Here is a 22,305-nt window from a genome sequence, read left to right on the forward strand (position 1 = left end):
GGGGACTACTTTTGCAAATCAGCTAAAATAGGAGACCAAAACTGCAATTAAGCATAAGTTTTATACATTTCTTAAAAAAATAAAAATAAGTTTTATATTGAGCTATTTAGTCAAAACAAAAAAGTTTTATATTTTGGTACACTAACAATACACGTGATAGATACTTTGATTGTTAAAAACATGCCGTTAGAGGTTTCATTATATATGATTGATGCACGTGAAATGTTTTATTTTTATTTTTAAATTGTATTGTAGAATTAGTATACTCGGTTGTACATATAAAATAACGACTAATTAATCACAAGATTTCTTTTAATCAAACAGTCGAATCATTAATTTTTGTGTGTGACTTTTTTAGTAATAATCTAAAAAGATATAATCAGCGTATAATAATTAATCTCATTTCAAATTATCAAAATTTCATTTTCTTTAAAACCGGAGGCTTAAAAGACTAAAAAAAAAAATGTCTTCGTCGCATCAAAAGTTTCGGTTATTCAATTTTTGTTTGTTTCTTTGTTTGGTGAATCATTCCAACAACCAAACCAACCAAACATAGTACAAGACACAGAACACTGAAACATCATAAACATCTTCATAAAAAAAAAAACCATATTTTAAGATTACCGCATTTTCCAATTTTCCTGGAAAGTCAATACCAAAACAAATCTGGGCGGAGAAATAGATGCAAAGTGAATCAATTGATTATCATGCATACTTTTCTTCCTCTTTCCACTTTCATATTTAAACCCTCTTTTATTCATGAACACATTAAATACAAACAACACTTCATAGTTAATACCAATGGAAACTTTCTCTCTTGATCAGTTTCAATCCTTTTCCTTTTTTGGTTCTTCTTCATTTCAAAGAAAAAACTGTTTTTTTATATCAAAGTTGAGAAATTGGAGCAAACCCATTTCTCATATTTGTTATTGTTCTTCAATGGAACAAGGGTTGCGTACAAAACCAAAGAAAAAAGTTGGGTTTGAGGAAAAAGAACATGTTTTTTATGAACCTCATGTAATGAAACAGGGATTGTTATCCCCTACTGGACTTTGTAGTCAGATTGAGAAGTTGGTTTTGAGTAGAAAGTATATGGATGCAATGGAATTGTTTGAAATTTTGGAACTTGAATATGATGATGGTTGTTTTATTGGTGCTAGTACTTATGATGCTTTGATTAGTGCTTGTATTGGTTTGAGATCGGTTAGATGTGTTAAGAGGGTGTTTAATTATATGATTAATAGTGGGTTTGAGCTTGATTTGTATATGATGAATAGGGTTTTGTTTATGCATGTGAGATGTTTTCTTATGATTGATGCGCGTAAGCTGTTTGATGATATGTCTGAGAGAGATCTGTCTTCTTGGATGACCATGATCGGCGGATTAGTGGACTCAGGGAACTACTCTGAGGCTTTTGAGTTGTTTTTGTGTATGTGGGAAGAGGTTAATGATGGAAAATCTCGCACTTTTGCCACCATGGTTCGTGCGTCGGCTGGATTGGGTCATATTGAGGTTGGAAGGCAAATTCATACTTGTCTTTTGAAAAAGGGAGTGAATGGAGATCCGTTTGTAGATTGTGCATTGATTGACATGTACTGCAAGTGCGGTAGCATTGAAGATGCTCAATGTGTTTTCGATCAGATGCCGCAGAAGACAACTGTTGGATGGAACACCATTATTGCTGGATATGCACTTCGTGGTTATAGTGAGGAAGCTCTTGGTATATACTACGAGATGCGTGATAGTGGTGCTAAAATAGATCATTTTACTATTTCAATAGTGATAAGAATTTGTGCAAGATTGGCATTGTCAGAACACGCGAAACAAGCTCACGCTGCATTAGTTCGTCACGGTTTTGGCACGGATTTGGTTGCAAACTCGGCGCTTGTTGACTTCTATAGCAAATGGGGAAGGATGGAAGATGCTCGACATGTTTTTGACAAGATGCACCGCAAGAATGTCATATCTTGGAATGCATTGATTGGTGGATATGGTAATCATGGTCAGGGAGAAGAGGCGATAAAAATGTTCGAGAAAATGCTTCAAGAAAGGATGGCTCCCAACCATGTAACTTTCCTTGCTGTCTTATCCGCTTGTAGCTATTCAGGGTTATCAGAACGAGGTTGGGAGATTTTTGAGTCTATGTTTAGAGATCACAAGATTAAACCCCGAGCAATGCATTATGCATGTATGATTGAACTATTAGGTCGAGAGGGGTTATTAGACGAAGCTTTTGCATTATTAAGAAGTGCTCCTTTCAAACCAACCTTAAATATGTGGGCAGCATTGCTGACAGCATGCAGAATGCACGAGAATTTTGAACTTGGGAAGTTTGCAGCTGAAAAGCTTTACGGTATGGAGCCTGAGAAGCTCGGCAATTATGTTGTGCTTCTTAATATATATAACAGTTCTGGCAAATTGAAGGAAGCTGCTGGTGTTTTGCAAACCTTAAAGAAAAAGGGTTTAAGAATGCTTCAGGCATGTACATGGGTCGATGTCAAGAAACAGCCATATGCCTTTGTTTGCGGAGACAAATCTCACAAACAAACAAAAGAAATATACCAAAAAGTGGACAACCTGATGGTGGAGATATCAAGACATGGTTATGTTATGGAGAAGGAAATGCTTCCTGACGTGGATGAAGAGGAACAACGCATTCTAAAGTATCATAGTGAAAAGCTGGCGATAGCTTTTGGTATCATCAACTCTCCGAATTGGTTACCTTTGCAAATTATACAGAGGCATCGTGTTTGTGGTGACTGCCATAACGCAATCAAACTCATAGCCTTGGTTACAGGACGGGAAATTGTGTTAAGAGATGCTAGTAGATTTCACCATTTTAAAAATGGTCGTTGTTCTTGTGGTGATTATTGGTGATGACAAAATTGTGTCATTCAAGCCATAGATTTGTTAACTGATTAGTTTTTTGTTAACTTTCCTCCTTCCTTTTACTCCCAAACTTAGCCTCACTTTTTTTAATAGGATACAATTCTACACTGCACCTTTTACTGTTTTGCCTTTTGATATTATTGTTTTTTGTCTCATTTTTTGGCTGAGGTATAGGATGAAGGTGCAATAAAAATGTATTACTAGATTATAAAGAGATTAATAAATACAATCGAAGAAGTCTTCAATTTTCTCGCCGGTTTTTTTCATTTTGATTTATCTCTTGTTTGTTTTTGCTATTTTTATTGGATGCTTGATAGCTATTGTTTGATGTCATTGTTTGTCTTATATCTATGTTTTCTTATGAAAAATTGCAATTAACACCAGTCACAAATGTTTCTTTCTTTTGTTTATGGCTTATTTCTACAACATTGCTTACAAGGTTATCTATATCTGTATATCACTTCAGTCTCGGATACTGAGTTGTCAAATTATGGTGCTTTGTATTTGATTTGGAATGAGGCTTTGCTATCAGCGCTTTCTCTCTCTCAAGTCCCACTATTAACTCGCAGCCATTTATACCGCTATCTGTTGCAATTTCATGCTGCATTTGATATAGTCGCTTTTGTTATTTTTGGACTTTCATATGCAGCTGATGATCAGTCTTTTAAGGAGGCATGCATTTGCAAGCTTCGGGGACATGTTTGAGGGTGAGTTCGGCTTTTTTATTGTAGTTATACATGGTTTGATTTAGTTGCATGTTAGCTTCATTTTACCATGTGTAGCAAAGGGGACCGGAATGATTGAATAATCTTCCAACTCTTACCCCAGCTTTTAGAGTGATTGAATGATTTTTCATTGTATAATCTTCCAAACCTTTATCTTTTCTGCTTTCTTACATTTTTAAGGGGAAGAAATTTTGTTCTAATTTTTACTGCTATGCATTGGGTTCTTCTGTGGGATTGCTGTAGTTTTTGAATTACTCATCCTATGTTTGCATTTTATTTATTAATCTTTGTTTTGAAAATGGGAACAAAGCAAGTAGAATATGAGCTGGAAGCATCTCATATTGTATGGTAGGTTGATGAACATATTGAAATAGTTGGTTCATTAATGATGTTCCTCTATAAACTGTTGGCTTAGTTTGCCGAAAAGAAAACATTGAACTGTGAGAAATTTGAAACTTGTGCTCTCTTTGTGTGTGTTTGTGGCAGTTTTGTCAAATAGCGATATGGGGGTTCTATAGCAGAATTTTAAGAAACTCCTATTGTTTTGCGATATACAATTTAGTATAAAGTGTTTGTTAAATAGTAACTATAGTAGCGCAATAGCACTGTAGTGTAGCAAAATATGAATAAACCATTATTTTTTGGGATCCATGAAGTGGTAGAGTGAGAGAGAGAGTACATACCAACGGCGGCTTGCACTTGCAATGATCACAAATGTCTGAATATATTTTTATGTGATCGACATCTCTTTCTGAAACTATTGACAGTGCATTGAGCTTTGTAGACCACAGCTGGCTTCAACTAGCAAAGACGGCGAGAACTTCATCTTCTCATATTCTGCCAGTGATAGCTCTACCAGTGAACTCCATGATGAGGATTAAAGTACAGAACAAAATAATTATAAAGTGTTGACTACTATTAGGTAACATAAGTTCATCAAATATTACCAGTACTAACTTTTTAGTTTGCTTGAGCTGCCTTTAGAAATATTCCCATGAAATCTAGGAAGCACTGATACAAACACGACACGTAAGCACTACATGCATCTTGCCATGTTTATTACCAGACACACCTTCAATCTAAGGTGTTTGGTGCTGCATAGCATGGAGTTATATAGATGTTGTTAGCACAGACATGTTATACTACGACATTTGGAGCATCAACTTCTTTTGCGGTGTTTGGAAAGAGATATCAACTATTAGTTATATTGAATTTTTCCTCAAAGGTGAAAAGTTACATGATGCAGCTAAGCCAAAAACAAATGTAACCATTTCCAAAACTTGCTTCTCATCTATACTAAGAATATCATCACTATTTATCTCTGGATGAGTAGTACTTATGTCATGCAATGCGCCAAACTTATTTGTACTATTTTGTTGTGGTTGCAATTTTGAGGAGATGGTGAGTGGTGAGATCATTTAGATGATGCTTTTTAATTTAATCTTGCTATTCTTTTCACCACCATGCACAACCGATTCATAGAGCAAAAACAATTGAATATAGAGATAATGATAACTTTTCTCAGCAGGATCACTTATTTAATTTGATTGTTTCTTATGATATTAAGGAGTTGTAGATCCTTTTAGCTAGCAATCTGAATAAAATCATGATAGTTTTATTAAATTGAAAAAAATATGATACCAAGAAATGGTCATTATTCTTCTGATTGAAGCATGCATTTGTGCATATAAGGAGAGTTTAGACTTTTTCTCATGGAACTTGCTAATTCTCCCCTCCCCCTAACTAGGTCTGCACGGCTTCTAAGATATCAGGCAATACTTTACACATTCCCTAACTTCATTTCAGATGTACACATGAAAAAACGCAAATCTTGGACTGTTTGGAAGTGCACTGTTGGACGAAATATGTAATTTGAAAGTACTATTCTAGATACACATGTAATTTTGTAGATGTGTGGGGGTGAGAAAAGTTGCTCTCTTAAGTTACATTTTGGTTAAAGGTATATGACCACATGTTATACAACACTATATAGGGTTAGCATATTCTTGTGTGAAGGAGTTGACCAAACTAAAGGAAGATAAAGTCTGAAATGAATATTTTTTGAACAAGAAAATATATTGATTGTTTTTTTATAGCAGCTTGCATTTAGAGTCAATTCCTCAAATCCCACAAGAGTTGTTTGATTTACTATTGCAATTAGTCTCTTTGGAAGATGTGAATGACTCTCTTTTTTCTATGGGCTCTTACAAAGCCTCCAGACCAGATGTCAATCAATTATCTTTAAGACTTTATGACATATTGTTTCTGATGATGTCTTCAGACTTATTGCCACTGCCTTCTTCCCCGACCACATTGAGAATCATTTTGCAGAAACCATGATTGTTCCAATCCAAAAAACTGATGAACCTCACTGCATGAAAGATTCTAGAGCTATTAGCCAATGTAATGTGTTATTGAAATTGGTGTAAAAAATCTAGGTTCGTAGAATTAGGCCTTACTTGAATGATCTCATTGGCCCTCTTCAGAACAACTTCATTCAGAACTGTGGCACAACTGATAGCGCTTTTGTTTCACATGAAATTGTTCATTACATGCACACACAAAAAGGTAAGTCTGGTGAAGGTTCATTGGCTTACCCACTGGCATTATCAATTTTGATCATGAGTGACATCTCTTCTTCCACCTTGTCAATTAAGTGGAATAGTGAGAAGTTTGACAATTTTACTCCTACTAAGGGCCTTCGTCAATGCAATCCTACGTCTCCTCATTTATTCCTTTTGTGCATGAAAAAAGTTAGCATTTCTCATTCAAGAAAAAGATGCAAACAATTAGTGGTTTCTTATCAAGTTTAGTAGGAATAGTTATGCTATTTCACACTTATTCTTTATTGATGATTGCTATTGGTTAGGATTTTATCCATTAAGGGACAATCGTAAAACTTTCATTAGTTGTATCATAGGAATAATCTATTACCACTGGTAGCCATATAATATATTTTCTTTCTTGTAAATAATTGAGGATTTAATTAGTTTCCTGATTTACTTGTACTCCCTAGGCTATTTTATACAATATTGTATTTTGTAGAAAATCAATAAGAAATACAACATATTCACATGGTATTAGAGCTACAATTCTGACCCGATAAAAAAAATTAGAGTTTTCTCATGGAAGAAAAACAGAGCAGTCCAATCATCCTAGATGCTGACCTTAAGGTAGTAGTGACTGGAAACACCACCAGTCATCATGAAACAATTATCATTACTAGCTATACACTCAATGGACAGAACTACAAGGAAAATGATATGTCCGGATATGTCTGCATCTTCCTCCAAGGAAAAAGAAAGGAAGACTACATCATTGGCGAGGCTAAACAGCCAAAAAAGACTGATCCAAACCATGAAAAATGAAAACTTGAAAACAGTCTTATTATGTCATGGTTGCTCAACTTCATGACTAATGAGTCTGGTGAAAATTTCATGTATTATGACACTGCTGCAGAAATATGGAAGGCAGCCAAGGAGACCTACTCAAATGTGGACTCAGCCATATTTGAGATCAAAGGTCTCTACACCATCTTCAACAAGGAGATTCTTCGGTCACCAAGTACTATCATACACTCACAAAATATTGGTAGCAACTTGACATATATACAAACATAGAGTGAAAATGCACAAATGATGACAAAATCTACAAGAAACTAATCGAGAAGGACAAAATCTTTCAGTTCTTATTGGGACAAAATAAAAATTTGGATGAGGTGAGAGGGAGGATTCTTGGAACTAAGCCTTTTCGTAAAATTCGTGAAGCATTTGCAGAAGTGAGAAGGGAAGAAAGCAAATGGAAAATCATGTTGGGAAGTCAAAGTGCAAGTTCAAACATTGAAGGAAACATGTTGGGTGCTTCATGGAAAACCCACAAATCTAAAATCACGACTCAAGGACGCACACGAATATGCTGTTGCTGCTGATGATGAAAGTAAGTCCAAAAACATTGAAGAGGCCAACCCTTTCAACAAAGAACAAATAGAGATGCTGCAGAAACTGATGCAACAAGCACTACAAAACGCTAATACCTCTTCTTCCACTGCTACTCTTGCCCAAAAAGGTAATTTTTCTACTGCCCTTCATGTAAATCCCCAGAAAACAAACTCTTGGATTGTTGATTCTGATGCCTCGGATCACATGACTAGGAACATTAATGTATTTATCATTACACTCCATGTCAAGATGGATCTTTTGTCCGAATAGCATATAGTACCACCTTCAAGGTGGTTGGTAAAGGTTCGATGTTTATCTCTAAAGATATTACTCTTGATTTAGTTTTATATGTTGCTAAACTAGATTGCAGTTTATTGTCTATCTGTAAATTAACCAAAAACTTAGGATGTGTTGCTAAGTTCTTACAACATTTATGTGAATTTCAAGATATGAATTCGAGGAAGATGATTGACAATGCTGAGGAGAGTGCAAGCCTTTACTTCCTTAGAGTTGCAGACCAAATAAGAGATCCTACAAGGTTGTCCTTATGCCCTCATCAAAGAATGATAATGATGTAATGTTATGGCATTATCGCCTAGGACACCCAAATTTTTATGTATTTAAAAAAAAATATTTTCATCCTTATTTAATAAAGACTATGGTTCTTTCAAATGTGAAGTGTGTGAATTAGCCAAACACACCAAATTCCATTATTTCATACAACCTTATAAGCCATCTAAATCTTTCACACTTATTCATAGTGATGTGTGGGGACCTTCAAGAGTGAGCAATATTATTGGATCAAGGTGTCACTTTTATTGACAACCATACAAGAGTCACTTGGGTGGTCCTCATGAAAGAAAAATCTGAGGTTGGGAGTATATTTGAGAACTTCCATAAAATGGTCCAAACCCAATTTCAAAGCAACATTCAATTACTAAGAATTGATAATGGAGAGGAGTACTTCCACCACACCCTTGGTAGTTATCTTACCACAAATGGCATTATACTCCAAACATCATGCTCATACTCTCTCCACAACAGAAGGAGACAACATAGAGAAAAAATAGGCACCTATTGGATGTCACTCGAGCCTTCATGTTGTCCATGAACGTACCTAACCATTTTTGGGTAGATGCAATCCTCTCTTCATCCTACCTAATAAATAGAATGCCCTCCAAAACGCTCAACCTAAACACACAACACCAAACCCTATTGTCCCTTTATCCTTCGACCAAACTCCTCATAAATCTTCCACCAAAGATTTTTGGATGTACTGCCTTTGTACATGACCAAAAGGCTAACCTCAATAAATTGGACCTGAAAGCCATCAATTGTATCTTCTTGGGATACTCTCCTACCAAGAAAGGATATAAATGCTACTACCCTCTAAAAAGACAAATTTATCACACTATAGATGTTACCTTTTTTTAAGACAAAGCTTTTTATCCCAAAGTTGGCATTCAATGGGAGAAAGTTACAATTGATGAACACCAACCTTAGGAAATTACGATACCAAAATTTGTCCCACATGAACCTATCTTAACCACCCCATCAGAACATGTCCAAATAAGTACTAAAAACACATATTTTGTCCCAATAATGGTTGAACCTGAATTGGACCAGCAAACAACCACTCTTGAGGTTACCAAGCCAACAAATGGAGCACCAACAATCAGTCCAAAAGGAAAACCAAATGGAGGAAAATATACATAAGGAATAAGAACAAGCAACAAACTCTTAAGGAAGTAGAAGCATGCACTCTTCCAAAGCATAACCAAGACTTTGCCCAAAATTCAAATCCCGAACCTACTCACAAAGGTAGCATAATGTGCATTAACTTTTCCTCTAATTTATCTGATAATGCCACTAATGACCAAGACTTAGACTTACCTATTGCTGTGAGAAATGAAGTAAGGTCTTGTACCAAACACCCAATTGCAAACCACGTTTCTAGCGAAAAATCATCGCAAGAGTATAGGAACTTCATCAGCTCTGTGGACAACATCGACATTGCTCAAAACTTTCATGAATTTGTGGTAGTTCTAGAATGGAATACTGTTGTAATGGAAGAAATCAAGGCACTTGAAAAGAATGATACATGGCAGCTCTCGCACCTACCAAAAGGGGTAGAAGGCAGTTGGATGAAAATGGATATTCTCAGTAAAAAACAACGCAAATGGGAGTGTAAACAAGTACAAATCTCATATAGTGGCAAAATGATTCACCCAGTCCTATGGGGTGGATTATGAAGAAACATTTGTACTTGTAGCAAAGTTGAATTCAGTCCGTGTACTCCTTTCCCTGACAGTAAATTTGCATTGGTCACTTCACCAGTTAGATATAAAAAATGATTTCCTAAACGGTGACCTTGAAGAAGATGTCTACATGAGAATACCACATGAACTTGATACATCAGGAAATTCAAGAAAGGTATGTAAACTCAAAAGATCACTATACAGACTTAAGCAGTCCCCTCGAGCTTGGTTTGATAGGCTCACACAAGTGGTTAAGATGCATGGCTTCTCCTAGTGTCAAACGGACCACACAATGTTCTTAAAGCATTCAAAGGAAGGCAAGGTAACTAACCATCTTCATTGTCTATGTGGATGACATTATTATTACATGTGATGATTATATTGGAATTGAAGGATCAAAAATGGTCCTAGCTAAGGAATTTGAAGTCAAATATCTTGGTCAGTTAAGCTATTTTCTGGGAATAGAAGTGACACGATCCAAACATGGAATCTGTTTATTTCAAAGGACATATATACTTGACTTACTTCAAGAAACAGGGATGTTATGATGCAGGCCAGCGGACACTCCTATGGAATCCAATGTGAAAATTGGAGAGGAAAATGAGAGTCAACCTATTGACAAAGAAAGGTATCAAAAGTTGGTTGGGAAACTTATCTACCTAACCCACACACGACCAGATATTGGTTTCCTGTTAGCATGGTTAGCCGCTACATGAATGACTCTACGGAGGCTCACATGAAAGTAGTTGACCGCATCCTGCAGTATATGAAAAAGGCACTAGGGAAGTGGTTGCGTTGCAAGAAGGACACAAGTAGGAAAATAGAAATATTCACTAATGCATATTGGGCAGGCTCAATGACTGATAGGAGATTAACCAGTGGGTATTTCTCTTTTGTATGGGGCAACTTAGTGACCTGGAGAAGCAAGAAACAATTTGTGGTTGCTAGAAGCAGAGTAGAAATTGAATTTAGGTCCATGGCACATGGGATTTGCGAGGGGATGTGGCTGGAAAGGATGCTTGCATAACTAGACGTTTACACTGACCATGAAGTAAGTCTGTTGGGAGATAACAAAGCTGTCATAAGCATTGCTAAAAATCCTGTGCAACATGACATAACAAAGCATGTGGAAATTGATAAACATTTTCATCAATGAAAAGGTTGACAATAGGCATCACACACCCTAAAGCCACCAAACTACTGATATCTTGACCAAAGCACTTATTAGAGTCACCTATGAAAACTTAAGATTCAAGTTGAGCATGATTGACATCTATGACTCAACTTGAGGGAGAGTGTTGGTTACGATTTTGTCCATTAAAGGACAACTGTACCTCTTTCATTAGTTGTATCATAGGAATATTATAATATCATTGATAGCCATATAATATCTTTCCTTTCTTGTAAATAATTGAGTTAATTAGGATTTAATTAGCTTTTTGATTTACTTGTACTTCCTAAGCTATTTATACCATATTGTATTCTGTACAAAATCAATGAGAAATACAACATATTCATAATTACTTGATTTTCACTAAGGTAAAATCCTCTGAAGTTTGTTTGATTCACGAGGTCCCCTATTGCTTTTGCTTAGCCACGTGTTTAAAAGTTAACATACAAAAATCTATATTCCACCCTATCTCTCTTGGCCTAAAATCACTAAGTTTGAAGCTATTCTGGATTTTTGTTATACTTTCAATATTGAGAAATATTTGGGTTTCCCCTTACTTTCTTGCAAGCTCACCAAATCAGATTTTTCTTACAAGTTGCAGGCTTGTTGGTCGGAAGGAAAGACTTAAGTCGAGCAGAGAGAGTGACTTTGGCTACATCAGTTTTGAGTTCTAGATTCCTGAAGATATTTGTGACTCCATTGACTCATGCATCAAACAATTTATTTGGGGAGGTAAAAATTGTCACTGGGTGAAATGGAACAAAGTGGCTCAACCTTTACATTCAGCGGGTCTTGGCATGAGAAAAGCTAGGATGGCAGATTCTTCACCAACCTCGAAAACTCTGGGTTCAGACGGCTATAGATAAATATTTATCAATCCAATTCTCACATCCTACATCAAATTGATTTTACAAGTGCTTTTTACTCCTGGTATGATTTGGTAGTTGGACAACATGATTGATGGTTATGGTGTGTTTGAGGTTAATTGTGAATACTGAATAAGCAAATTAGATGAAATTTGAATAATGTGCATAAAAATATAAAAATAAATTACATTCATTAAGCCATAATTTCTAGTTCACAAAACTAGTATTGATATCAATTACTAATTATAAAGCTACATGGGCATAATGAAACACAATGCTTCAACCAGAATCTCAATAACTTAACTGGCTGGTAGTGTTAGCTTTAAAAGATTGTTTGTGACTCAATCAAGATAAACCTTGAGATCAATCCCATTATCAATAAGTGATTGAACTACAGCTCTGATTTTCCCTTCAAATTTATCCCGATCTCTTGGAGTATAAGAAGCAGTGTAAACATCAGCTTCCCTAGCTCGTTCAGCTAAAATCCGGCCAATAGCTATGCATGCCGGTATGTCGGATCGAGATCTGAGAACAGCTTTAATGTCCTTGGAGTTGGTACCTGCAACTGCAACTTGTTTGCTTGTCACTCTATGAGTGAGTGCAGCTGATACAAACCGTTTTGAGATAAACACGTCAAGTGTAAAAGGTTCCATGTATGCAACTGTTCTTTGTTTGAATGATATATGCTTGTTTGGATTCTTTGACTTCTTCCCTTTTTGGTATGTATAAGGTCGGCTGTTATCATCATCGATGAAATCCTCTACACCAAAAAAGCTTCTTGGTGCATTATGTACCTGTATAAAAAGATGCACGAAAAATAAGTATCAATACTTCATATATCCTTACTAATACTATATCTTCATCTGAGCTATTGATATGTCAACTTTTTTTTAAAACAAAAATTTAGGTGAGTTTGATCCAGAAGACTCAACAAGACTGACTGCGGATGCTAATAAAAAAATGATCGAATGCAGAATGTCAACTTTAATTTCAACATTTATCTGAAAAAATGCACATTGGCTCTTGTATGAATAAACTTTACACATAGACAACAACAAATTAGTAGTTACAAAGTGCAACATATCCTATTGAAATGAATTGCTTTGTGATGCACAACCATATTAGATAGAAGTATATGTAGGATCATCTAATTCATAAAGCAATAGCTTTGCAAACAACAGGTGGGTCTAAAGATGGTGGCAATTATCAATTTATCAGGGAAAACGGTATCGTTTTGAACGAAATGTAGGCAATTATAAATTAATCCTTTGAGATGTTTGGTTAAAGTATACAAGTTTTTTAATGTAACAACAGATGTAATAAATCTGCCATTACAGAGAAGCAAGAACCTCCTATGCTAAAAGACAGTGGGTGACAAGATAACTTTATAGAAAGCAATTCTTGTAAAAGAAAATATTTCACAGCAAGATCAAACAAGCCCTAATTCTTTTCTTCTGTTGTAAAATACTATGAAGTAAAAATTACAAATAATTTCTGTAACGGCCCTTTGGCTCAATGGCATAACTCATGGAATGCAGATATATTGCATAACTCTTAGAAACAAGAAATCCATTCTGAAATCCTTATACAAGCTAAAATAAAAAAATGCACAGAGCATTGAACACAGATCATCCTTAAAATTTCTCAAAACCAATCACCTCGACAGTCATTAAAAAGAAAAAAAAAATGTTGTGAAATGACTAGTCCTATGCTTAATCCCAAAATAAAAAATAATTTGCAATCATCAAATATTCAAAAGCCTACTGAGATTATTTTAATTACCGGAATTCACCAAATCAACATGTCAATTCAACCTCATCCCATTATATAAAGCTTTGGGATTTCCTACCTTGTTCTAATACTCTGCATTTGATTCCCTGATTTATCTACGAAGCATTAAGGCTATCATACTAGAGCTGTCAAAATGAGTTGTGGTCTGTGAGATCGCAAATAGCGCAAATTAACAGTTTGTTCAAATTAAACTACACAGCAGTACTATAGTGCTATAGTGTATTCAAGAGCACTTGCGATTTTTTCAAATTTTGCTATGCTATAGTGGCTTTACAGCCGCTATTTAACAACACTGCCACCAATCCGGGATGGGTCAAGTTGGATTGGTATATTCCTGGCTCACTAGACCTTCAACCCGTGGTGAGCCAACCCAGGTGGAAACCAAGTGTTGATCACAATTTGTTTTCAAAGCTTTACATTTGAAACATAGACCTTTTCCACAATATGCTGCACAAAGAGCCAGTCACTTAAATCTATATGCAGCCAAATGCAACTATTCTGATAAAACAAATAAATAAGAAATTCAAGTAATAACAGTAAATAATTAACTGAAAGAAATAAAACCAAAGATTTAGAAGGAAGAATTTGAGACTTTACTTGTCCATTGTGGAAAAAGCACGAGGGCACATAAAACCAAGGCAAAACTCTGTTTCCTTCACAAGAATAAACATTTGCTCGGCAAATTCTACCAATTGCTTGCTTCAACATGTTTCTCAGACAGAAACCTAATTTGGCCAATGGAGTACAGGATTAACTGAAAACAAATAAGTTCCTGTAAGAAGATTTAGTTAAATTAGAAGCCAAACAACTACAACAATAATAACAATAGATGCACAATCTTCACAGGTAAAAGATTTAAGGAGAGTCAAATCAAATGTGCAAAACAGCCAATGTTGCCAAACAAGATCATGGGGTGTGCATGGGGTGGTTAACCAAACCACATCACAAAAACCATTTTAAAATTCAGCATTCATGACCAAACAAGATCATTTTTTATGAACCAGTTCAAGATTTAATGAACCTGTTTGGATTTTATAACTGATTTTTAAACGGTTTGTTAAAAACCAGTTTTAAACTAGATTTAAAACTGGATTCTGAACCGAATTTTAAACTGGATTTTGAACCAGATTTTAATCATGAATATGCTTCAAATCTATGCTCTATGTGACAACTAATTTATGATTATGCTTGGGCATAAATAAAACGTCAATTTGGGGACATAAACAAATACTGACAATATATTAAAACAAAATCATAGTGAATCAAGTAATGAATAATAAGGCTTAGTTAGTTAATTTTCCAGCATATATAAATAAAAAATACTTATAAATGTTGTGCGAGCAATAACTACAAACTTGTAACCAAAAAAGAAATACAATTACTACAATCAGTATTAGCTACATAAATTCCTTAACATCATCGGTGCCATTTAACTAAATTCAACATAAATCAGCAAATAATTAAAATATTAGCAAGAACAGACTCATATTTAATTGGTGCTGTACTGCTGTTTATAATTCTCTATTAAGGGTCCATCATGCATAATAGAAAAAGTGAATTAACTTAAATCTCTAAATGAGCAGTGTCACCAATTCGAATAAAAGGAACATGAGAACCGGATGAACATTGGCACTCATTTATACATTGAAGTTTGGAAAACCAAGTACTTATTCTGCAATGCAAACTGTGTTTACCCACACAATCACTCATGAGCTTTTCACACATTGTACCTTGTCATTTATGAGTTAATCCTAAATAAAAAAAAAAAAATATACGCCTTCAAAAGCATTCAATAATTGATAGTGAAGAATCATTAGAATTTTTTATGGCTTCCTAACCTGTCCCCGAAGCTACTGGTTTCAAACAAAATTAAACAAAAATGACACGGCAAGGACAGAGGGAGGTAACAAGCAATCTTTATGAAAGCCATGTGTAAAAGACAATACAAAAAGCATATTCAGACGTATAAAAATAGCTACAAATATACTCATAAGAAAAAATAGCTACAACTATCATAGTTCTTTGGTCATGACTCTAATAAATATATAAATTAGATTATTAATCGCAATACATGAACTACACTTTAAAAACCCAGATCTAATACATGTATGAATATCATTATGCAGGTATCAATAACAAATAGAGTAGAGATAACAAAATCCAGATCCAACAGCATATTCATTCACTTTGAGTACCCATAACATCTGCATCAAATTAAAATTAACTTAACACCATCAAACCAAAGTGCTAATCCTACCATTGTAGAGATTCAACTAGGAGTTAACTTAACATCTATAACACAATGCTAGAATTAAAATTAACTTAAAACCACCAAACAGAAAAAGTGCTAAAATTAACATCTCGAACATAATGCTATCGAGATCACACCTCAAGAATAAAAGCAAAACGGCAATCCATAAAAGCGAAACTCCATAGCAAAGAGAAAAGCAAAACTCCATAGCAAAGAGAAAAGCAAAACCAACAGAAGCCATAAAAGTAAAAACCGAATAAACAAGCAAAACCATAACTGCGGAATCACACAAAATCGAGAGATGAACAAACTAAATCATCAAAGTCACGATATAATCATGAATAGTGAATCATGACAAAATGACAAAATGACCTAGGTTAGAAAGTAATAACCTTTCACCAACCACCACACAATATAATGAAAACAAATCGAAAATGATTTGAAAACCTAGAATCACTGAAACGAATTCCGCAAATCTGACAGAATCTGCAACAAAATGTGCATTCTAGTCGCAGTTCAATTTTGAGAAACAAGCCAATCTGACTAAAGAAGAAAGGGAAATCCATTTTCTGTACAACAATAGATTAGAAAGAGAAATTCCCAATTTGTGAGTAAAAAATGTGAAGCAAAATGAAAGGATTAAAGAAATTAGATTACCTCTTTGCTTAGACAAGGGTTTGCACTGCAAGAGTTGAGAAATAGGTTTGGTCTATTTTGATCTGAGATGTGAGAGCTACAATTTTGGGAGATTAAGGTTCGAACTTTGTACAAGGGCTTATACTCCCTCAGTGGGTACCGGTTTTTTGTGGATTTAATGAAATGGGGATGGGAAAGTTTTAATGAAAAACGGATTAGGTTTTTTAAATTGGAGCACCGGGTTTTTAAAACTGTTCTGGTGCACTAGCTTTTTTTTGCACGGTCCTAAATACAACTACCACATGTAACTAAATTTTCAATGTAATCAGTCAAATAAATTACATCATATCAGGTTCTTCCTAGCACCAATTCAGAACTGGTTCAACCAATTTAAGAATCAGTTTTTTTCCAACAGCCAGTTCAAGCAAACTTGTTTAAGATTCAAGAATTGATTTAGCTTAAAAACAGAGAATGCACATGAAATACTATATCTCAACAAAACTCAGAACAAGTCATCCCAGAGAAGGGGAAAAAATACAATGATAGTGTTTGGGTACTGTATTGCCTGAAAATTAAGTGTGATTGGTTATGTGGTGACAATAATCTATGAAGCACTAACATTGACACGGGCATTGGACCCAACACTGATATTGACATGTCGACACCGTCATAATTTGACAAAATGAATTAATTTAATGTAATCAAGGTGCCGGCGTCGTGTCACTGACACACTATCGATCAGATGTGTCAGTGCTATAGAGACAATAACTGATTTTGTAAAATTGATTCTAGCTAAAAGTGAATTGAGCGTAAATTGATTTATGTTTGAATACAAGAGTGTTGTCAATCACACTCAGCAAATTGTTCAAATTTTGCAATGCAATATTGCTATGGTGTCACTAATAGCCGCTATTTGACAATATTTTGTACTAAATAGCATATTACAGAAGAGCAATAACAATTTGTTCAAATTCCACTTTGCTATAGGTCTATAATGGTATAACTGATATTTAACAACACTAGAATATATTCATGTTAGAGTAAGTTGAACAATAAATTTGAGAGAGTAAAAGTCAAATTTAGAGGCAAAAGCTTCAAATTTTAGCTTTCAGGTTATAATCAATTTTGGAGGCAAAATTTATTCTACTTGAATACATTAACTTTACACCACTATTTGCTTCAATCCAAAAGAGAAACCATACATACACTAAATAAACAATGATAAATGAAATAATTGAACAACACAGTTAATTTACGAGCAAATGTAATCTCTCTAGTGAACTAACACAAAGTGAATCGACGAATGAACAATAAAATCATGCAGCAAATGCAGATTCTAATTCTAACAATCAAGATAATAAATATAGCTTCTTGATAAATAATAGTACCTGTGTTGTAAATCGTGCCGTTTGCTTTAGCGCGGTACGGGGTGCGGTTAAATATGTTGCGATGAAGTTCTGTTACGGCGGCGGACGTCGTTTTCCGGCCGCGTTTACCGGCGAGTTGAATTGAGCGCGACTTCAATCTAAAGTTGTTTCTGATACTACTACAAGGGCAAAGCGGCCATGAATGATGGATGGGCCTCTTCCAAAGGGGGAATGGTTTGGGCTTATTACTATTGAGTTATGATATGTATACCCCCACATGTAATGGGTATACCCCACATTTTTTACTAGGTAATATTTAAAATGACGTGTCATTAATACACTAATACTAATAAAAATAATTTAGTAAATGTATATTTTCTCTATTTTATTTATTCACTTCTTTTAGTTTATATAAAATAATCAAATAAATTATTTATTATAAATGAGTATAAATATTTGAAATTATACTTGTGATTGTGATTTTTAATATTATGAGTTAGATTGTATATTCTGTCATTGGATGCAGTCGCATCAGGCCTATTCAAGGCTTTGATTTGATATTTTATAATTAACAGAGCGGAATTATACAAAATGAAATAGATATTATATTCCATTGTTTAGGTAATTTTTGACGGAAGATATTAAATTTTCTATTCCATTGTTTGTAAAGTTGACAGAATTAAGTGAGTTATAACTTTAATTTCATTTTTACCCTTATTTAAAAAATTATCTTTTATCTATTATTCTATTTTCACCATAAATTAAAAAAAGTAAAAAAAATAAAAAAGTCTACTGTGCATACACACTCACAATAATAACCCACCTCAAGATAAAAAATAAAATAATAATAATAATAATAATAATAATAATAATAATAATAATAATAATAATAATAATCAATTGTAGCAAATAAGTCCAATTAATTTCACTATTACGACAAATATTGTAAGGTTCACGTACGTTTAAACTCACATACTTAAACTACTGCGGCAACAAAATAATAAGATACAAATTATAAAGAAGAATATTTAGTAATTATATATTAAGTATATAATTAATTCTATAATTAAAAAAATTAATTTGAATGAATGAAATTTATAAAATTAATTTTATTTAAAAATAAATTAAATATAAAGTAGTTTTTGTTTTAATCCATTTACATAAAAAAAATTAAACGATAAATTTTACCTCAAAATATTTACATGGTAGTCACATTTACAACTATGACCACAATTTAAAAATATTCAAAAAAAACTAAAAGACACTATTTTGATGAATTCAATCTACTATTATAAATATAAGAAGTAATCATTATGAAAATTACATTACTGGCCTATTTAATTAACATTGATACAAAAAATGGGGACGACAAAGTCATTCCACAAATTTTCAACTAGATTAAACTGCAAAAGCTGTGATTTTACTTGATTTACGTACAGAGAAGAAAACCTGTACTATTGATGCATAAGAAAATGAAATATAGGACAAGATAGATATAATAGGAAAAAAGAAAAAATATGTAATAAAAAAACACAGAATACATATTTATCATTGATACATAAAAAAAAATATAAGAGAAATATTTGTTATTGATACATAAAAAAATGTGAAAAATATTTGTAATTCATAATATAAATATTGAAAAAAACACGTGACATATTTTATCATTGATAAATATAAAAAAAATGAGACAAGTATTTGTCACTGACATATAAAAAATACATAATAAATATTTGTGAGTGATAAAAAATGAAACAGATATTTGTCACTGATACATAAAAGAATATGAGATATATATTTGTCATTGATAAATATTAAAAAAAAAATATTAGATAAATATTTATCAATAATTCATTAAAAAATTAGACAGATATTTGTCATTGATACATAAAAGAATATGAGATAAATATTTGTCATTGATAAATATTAAAAAAAATATAAGATAAATATTTATAAACAATTCATTAAAAAATTATTAGACAGATATTTTTCAAGATAAATATAAAAATTGCAGAACAAATATTTTCCGTTAATATATAATAAATAATAGACAAATACTTATAGTAATAAATATAAAAAAATAATACAACAAATACATATAATAGATCCATAAAAGAAACATAGAATAAATACTTATTATTAATAAATATTAAAAAATGGAATAACTATTTATAACTAATGTATAAAAAAATATAAAATAAATATCTATAAAAAATAAATATAAAAAATTACAGAATATATATTAGCCACTAATTATATAATAAAATTGAAACAAATATTAGTCTTCCATATTAGAAAAAACACGGAAAAATATTTATCAGGGATATATATTCAAAAAATATTTCTTACGAATACAATACAAAAATATAAAATATAATTAGGTCGCTGTCAAATATTTTTATTTATTAATTTTTTATTAATTATCTTTAATTATTATCCGAAAGAAAAATATAATAAAGACGCAGTATCCTAAAGAAGCACGGATATTTTATTAATTTATGTTAACACATGACCACTTTCGGTGCAACAACAGTAAACAAGATCTCTTGATCTTTTTCATAATTGAATATTATGATAGATTTTGCAACTTGTTTAATGTTCACTTGAATTATAAGAAATTGTTCCTAAAGCGAATATATTCATGACACCACAATTTAATGTCACACAATATACAATAAACTGCATATTTCACCATACTATATCCAATGCTAATGTAATATGTAGCTTTACACAAATATTTAATTCATTGAAAGTTTCAGTTAGCTGATTATTTTCCAGATTTTTGTTTAATATATATACTCAATAGTCATGCGGCATGATTTAAAATTGCGGTTTCGATTATGGCCAACATATATTACAGCTATTGCGATGTGTATTGCAGTTGTTGTAGAATCAAATACTATACTTATTACTAATCTTATAAATGTATTAGAAATAACATAGTCAATAAATTAAAATTAATATCATAAGAGAAGTAAACATAAGAGTGTGATGGATAATACTCGTAAAATTTCATATTGAATAAAAGAAAACATATTAAAAAGATTTACTCATAACTCTTTATAAGAGCTTAAAATAATATTAACTAAATAACTAAAACTCTAATTAACTTTATAATTATAATATCTAGCTCTAAGAGTATATCCAGTATGTAAATACGTTCGTCCGCGAATGTGTAATAACGTAAAATTTAGTTTTTTGTGAGTTCATCGTTGGAGTTGTGTGCCAAAGTGTATACTGTGAAGGAACAGTACTTCATCGGTTACCTTTTTTTAAATTAATTTACGTATAATAATAAATATATCACGGTTATTGGTAGATCCGATCTAACGAACTCTTGAGTTCATAGTAAAAAATGAATAAATTATTTTAAGATGATGTGGCATGGTAGACTCTATCTAATGATATTAAATTCACTGTTGAAGATGCTCTAACTAAGTGAATTTTAGCTATTGCAACCGTTGCAGCTTCGTAATGCGGTTTGTTATTGTGAATTATTATCGAAGCAGTTGTGGTCACTGTTGCAACCGCAACATTGAAATTGCATCACATGATGTGGTCCGATTGCATTAAATTTCTATTCAATGTTGCAGTCTAATTTTGTGACCAATATGGAGCAAATCTATAAGTATTGTATGTCAATGTGATAAATATAAAATTAGGAAACAATAGTAAATTATTTTAATATGAACGAATTTTGAATTTTCGTACGTCGGAGTATTGGTTTATATAAAAAATAAAAAGCTACAATTTTTGGGTACAAAATGAAGAATCACCTAGCGTGAAATGCCAGAGGAACAAGCTCCGACAACGGCGTAGGAATCGGCGACGGAGCAGGAGAATTCCGACACAAAGGACACGTGGCACTCATCCGAAGCCACTCATCAACACACTCCACGTGGAAACAATGTTGACAATCCGGAACGCACCGTATCGTTTCCTTTGGAAGATAATCCGACAAGCAAATAGCACACGGGCCTTCGTTGGGCTTAGGCAACCGTCTGCTCTCTCCAATAATAATCTTCGGATATGCTTCAATCATGGGCTTTTCTAGGCCCAAAATAAACGGGCCGGGCTGGGTCGAGTTGTTGATGTTATTTTCACGACGGATGTTTTCGATGTCGGTGTGGAAATGGAAGGTGCCGCGGCGGCCGTGGGCTTTTATGCGGACGCAGAAGTAAGATGCTAGCATGATGGTGGAGATGAGAACGAGGATGCTTACGGCAATTGCGATGCCGTAGCCGAGACCAACGCCGGTGACGGTGGTGGTGGTGGAAGACGGTGGATCTGCTGTGGACATGAGAGAGAGAGAGAGAGAGAGAGAGGAGCTAAGTAGTAGTAGTAGTAGAGTGTTTTTTGTTGTTGTTGAAAAGAGTGTGAAGAGAGAAAGTGGTGGGTGTTGCGTGGGAAAGA

At 33.4% G+C, this 22,305-nt stretch overlaps 4 protein-coding genes across 5 annotated transcripts; 2 read left to right on the forward strand and 2 right to left on the reverse strand.

Annotated features, from left to right (window-relative positions):
* Positions 1-465: 465 nt before the first annotated feature.
* Positions 466-3,138, forward strand: LOC101497532 (pentatricopeptide repeat-containing protein At5g50390, chloroplastic). Its single transcript, XM_004499734.4, has one exon. It carries the CDS (start codon positions 802-804, stop codon positions 2,875-2,877), a length of 2,076 nt encoding a protein of 691 aa, XP_004499791.1. The 5' UTR covers positions 466-801; the 3' UTR covers positions 2,878-3,138.
* Positions 3,139-9,381: 6,243 nt separating this feature from the next.
* LOC101509523 (uncharacterized) lies at positions 9,382-10,526 on the forward strand. The gene is made up of 3 exons (XM_027334681.1): positions 9,382-9,747; positions 9,890-10,038; positions 10,364-10,526. Exons 1-3 carry the CDS (start codon positions 9,382-9,384, stop codon positions 10,524-10,526), a joined length of 678 nt encoding a protein of 225 aa, XP_027190482.1.
* Positions 10,527-12,007: 1,481 nt separating this feature from the next.
* On the reverse strand, positions 12,008-18,122 carry LOC101497863 (uncharacterized). 2 transcript variants are annotated; one of them, XM_004499736.4, is made up of 3 exons: positions 17,914-18,122; positions 14,236-14,392; positions 12,008-12,641 (listed from the first exon to the last, which is right to left on the reverse strand). In XM_004499736.4, exons 2-3 carry the CDS (start codon positions 14,344-14,346, stop codon positions 12,189-12,191), a joined length of 564 nt encoding a protein of 187 aa, XP_004499793.1. In that variant the 5' UTR covers positions 14,347-14,392; positions 17,914-18,122; the 3' UTR covers positions 12,008-12,188. The 2 variants fall into 2 exon arrangements, with proteins under 2 accessions (XP_004499793.1, XP_004499792.1); XM_004499735.4 differs by having other exon boundaries at positions 14,236-14,410.
* A 3,428-nt stretch (positions 18,123-21,550) lies between these two features.
* On the reverse strand, positions 21,551-22,299 carry LOC101498408 (putative RING-H2 finger protein ATL69). Its single transcript, XM_004499737.3, has one exon. The coding sequence runs from the start codon at positions 22,190-22,192 to the stop codon at positions 21,665-21,667; it is 528 nt and encodes a 175-aa protein (XP_004499794.1). The 5' UTR covers positions 22,193-22,299; the 3' UTR covers positions 21,551-21,664.
* Positions 22,300-22,305: the final 6 nt, after the last annotated feature.

The sequence above is a fragment of the Cicer arietinum genome, chromosome 5 (genome assembly GCF_000331145.2).
Source record: "Cicer arietinum cultivar CDC Frontier isolate Library 1 chromosome 5, Cicar.CDCFrontier_v2.0, whole genome shotgun sequence".
In the NCBI taxonomy this organism is placed as follows: Eukaryota; Viridiplantae; Streptophyta; class Magnoliopsida; order Fabales; family Fabaceae; genus Cicer; species Cicer arietinum.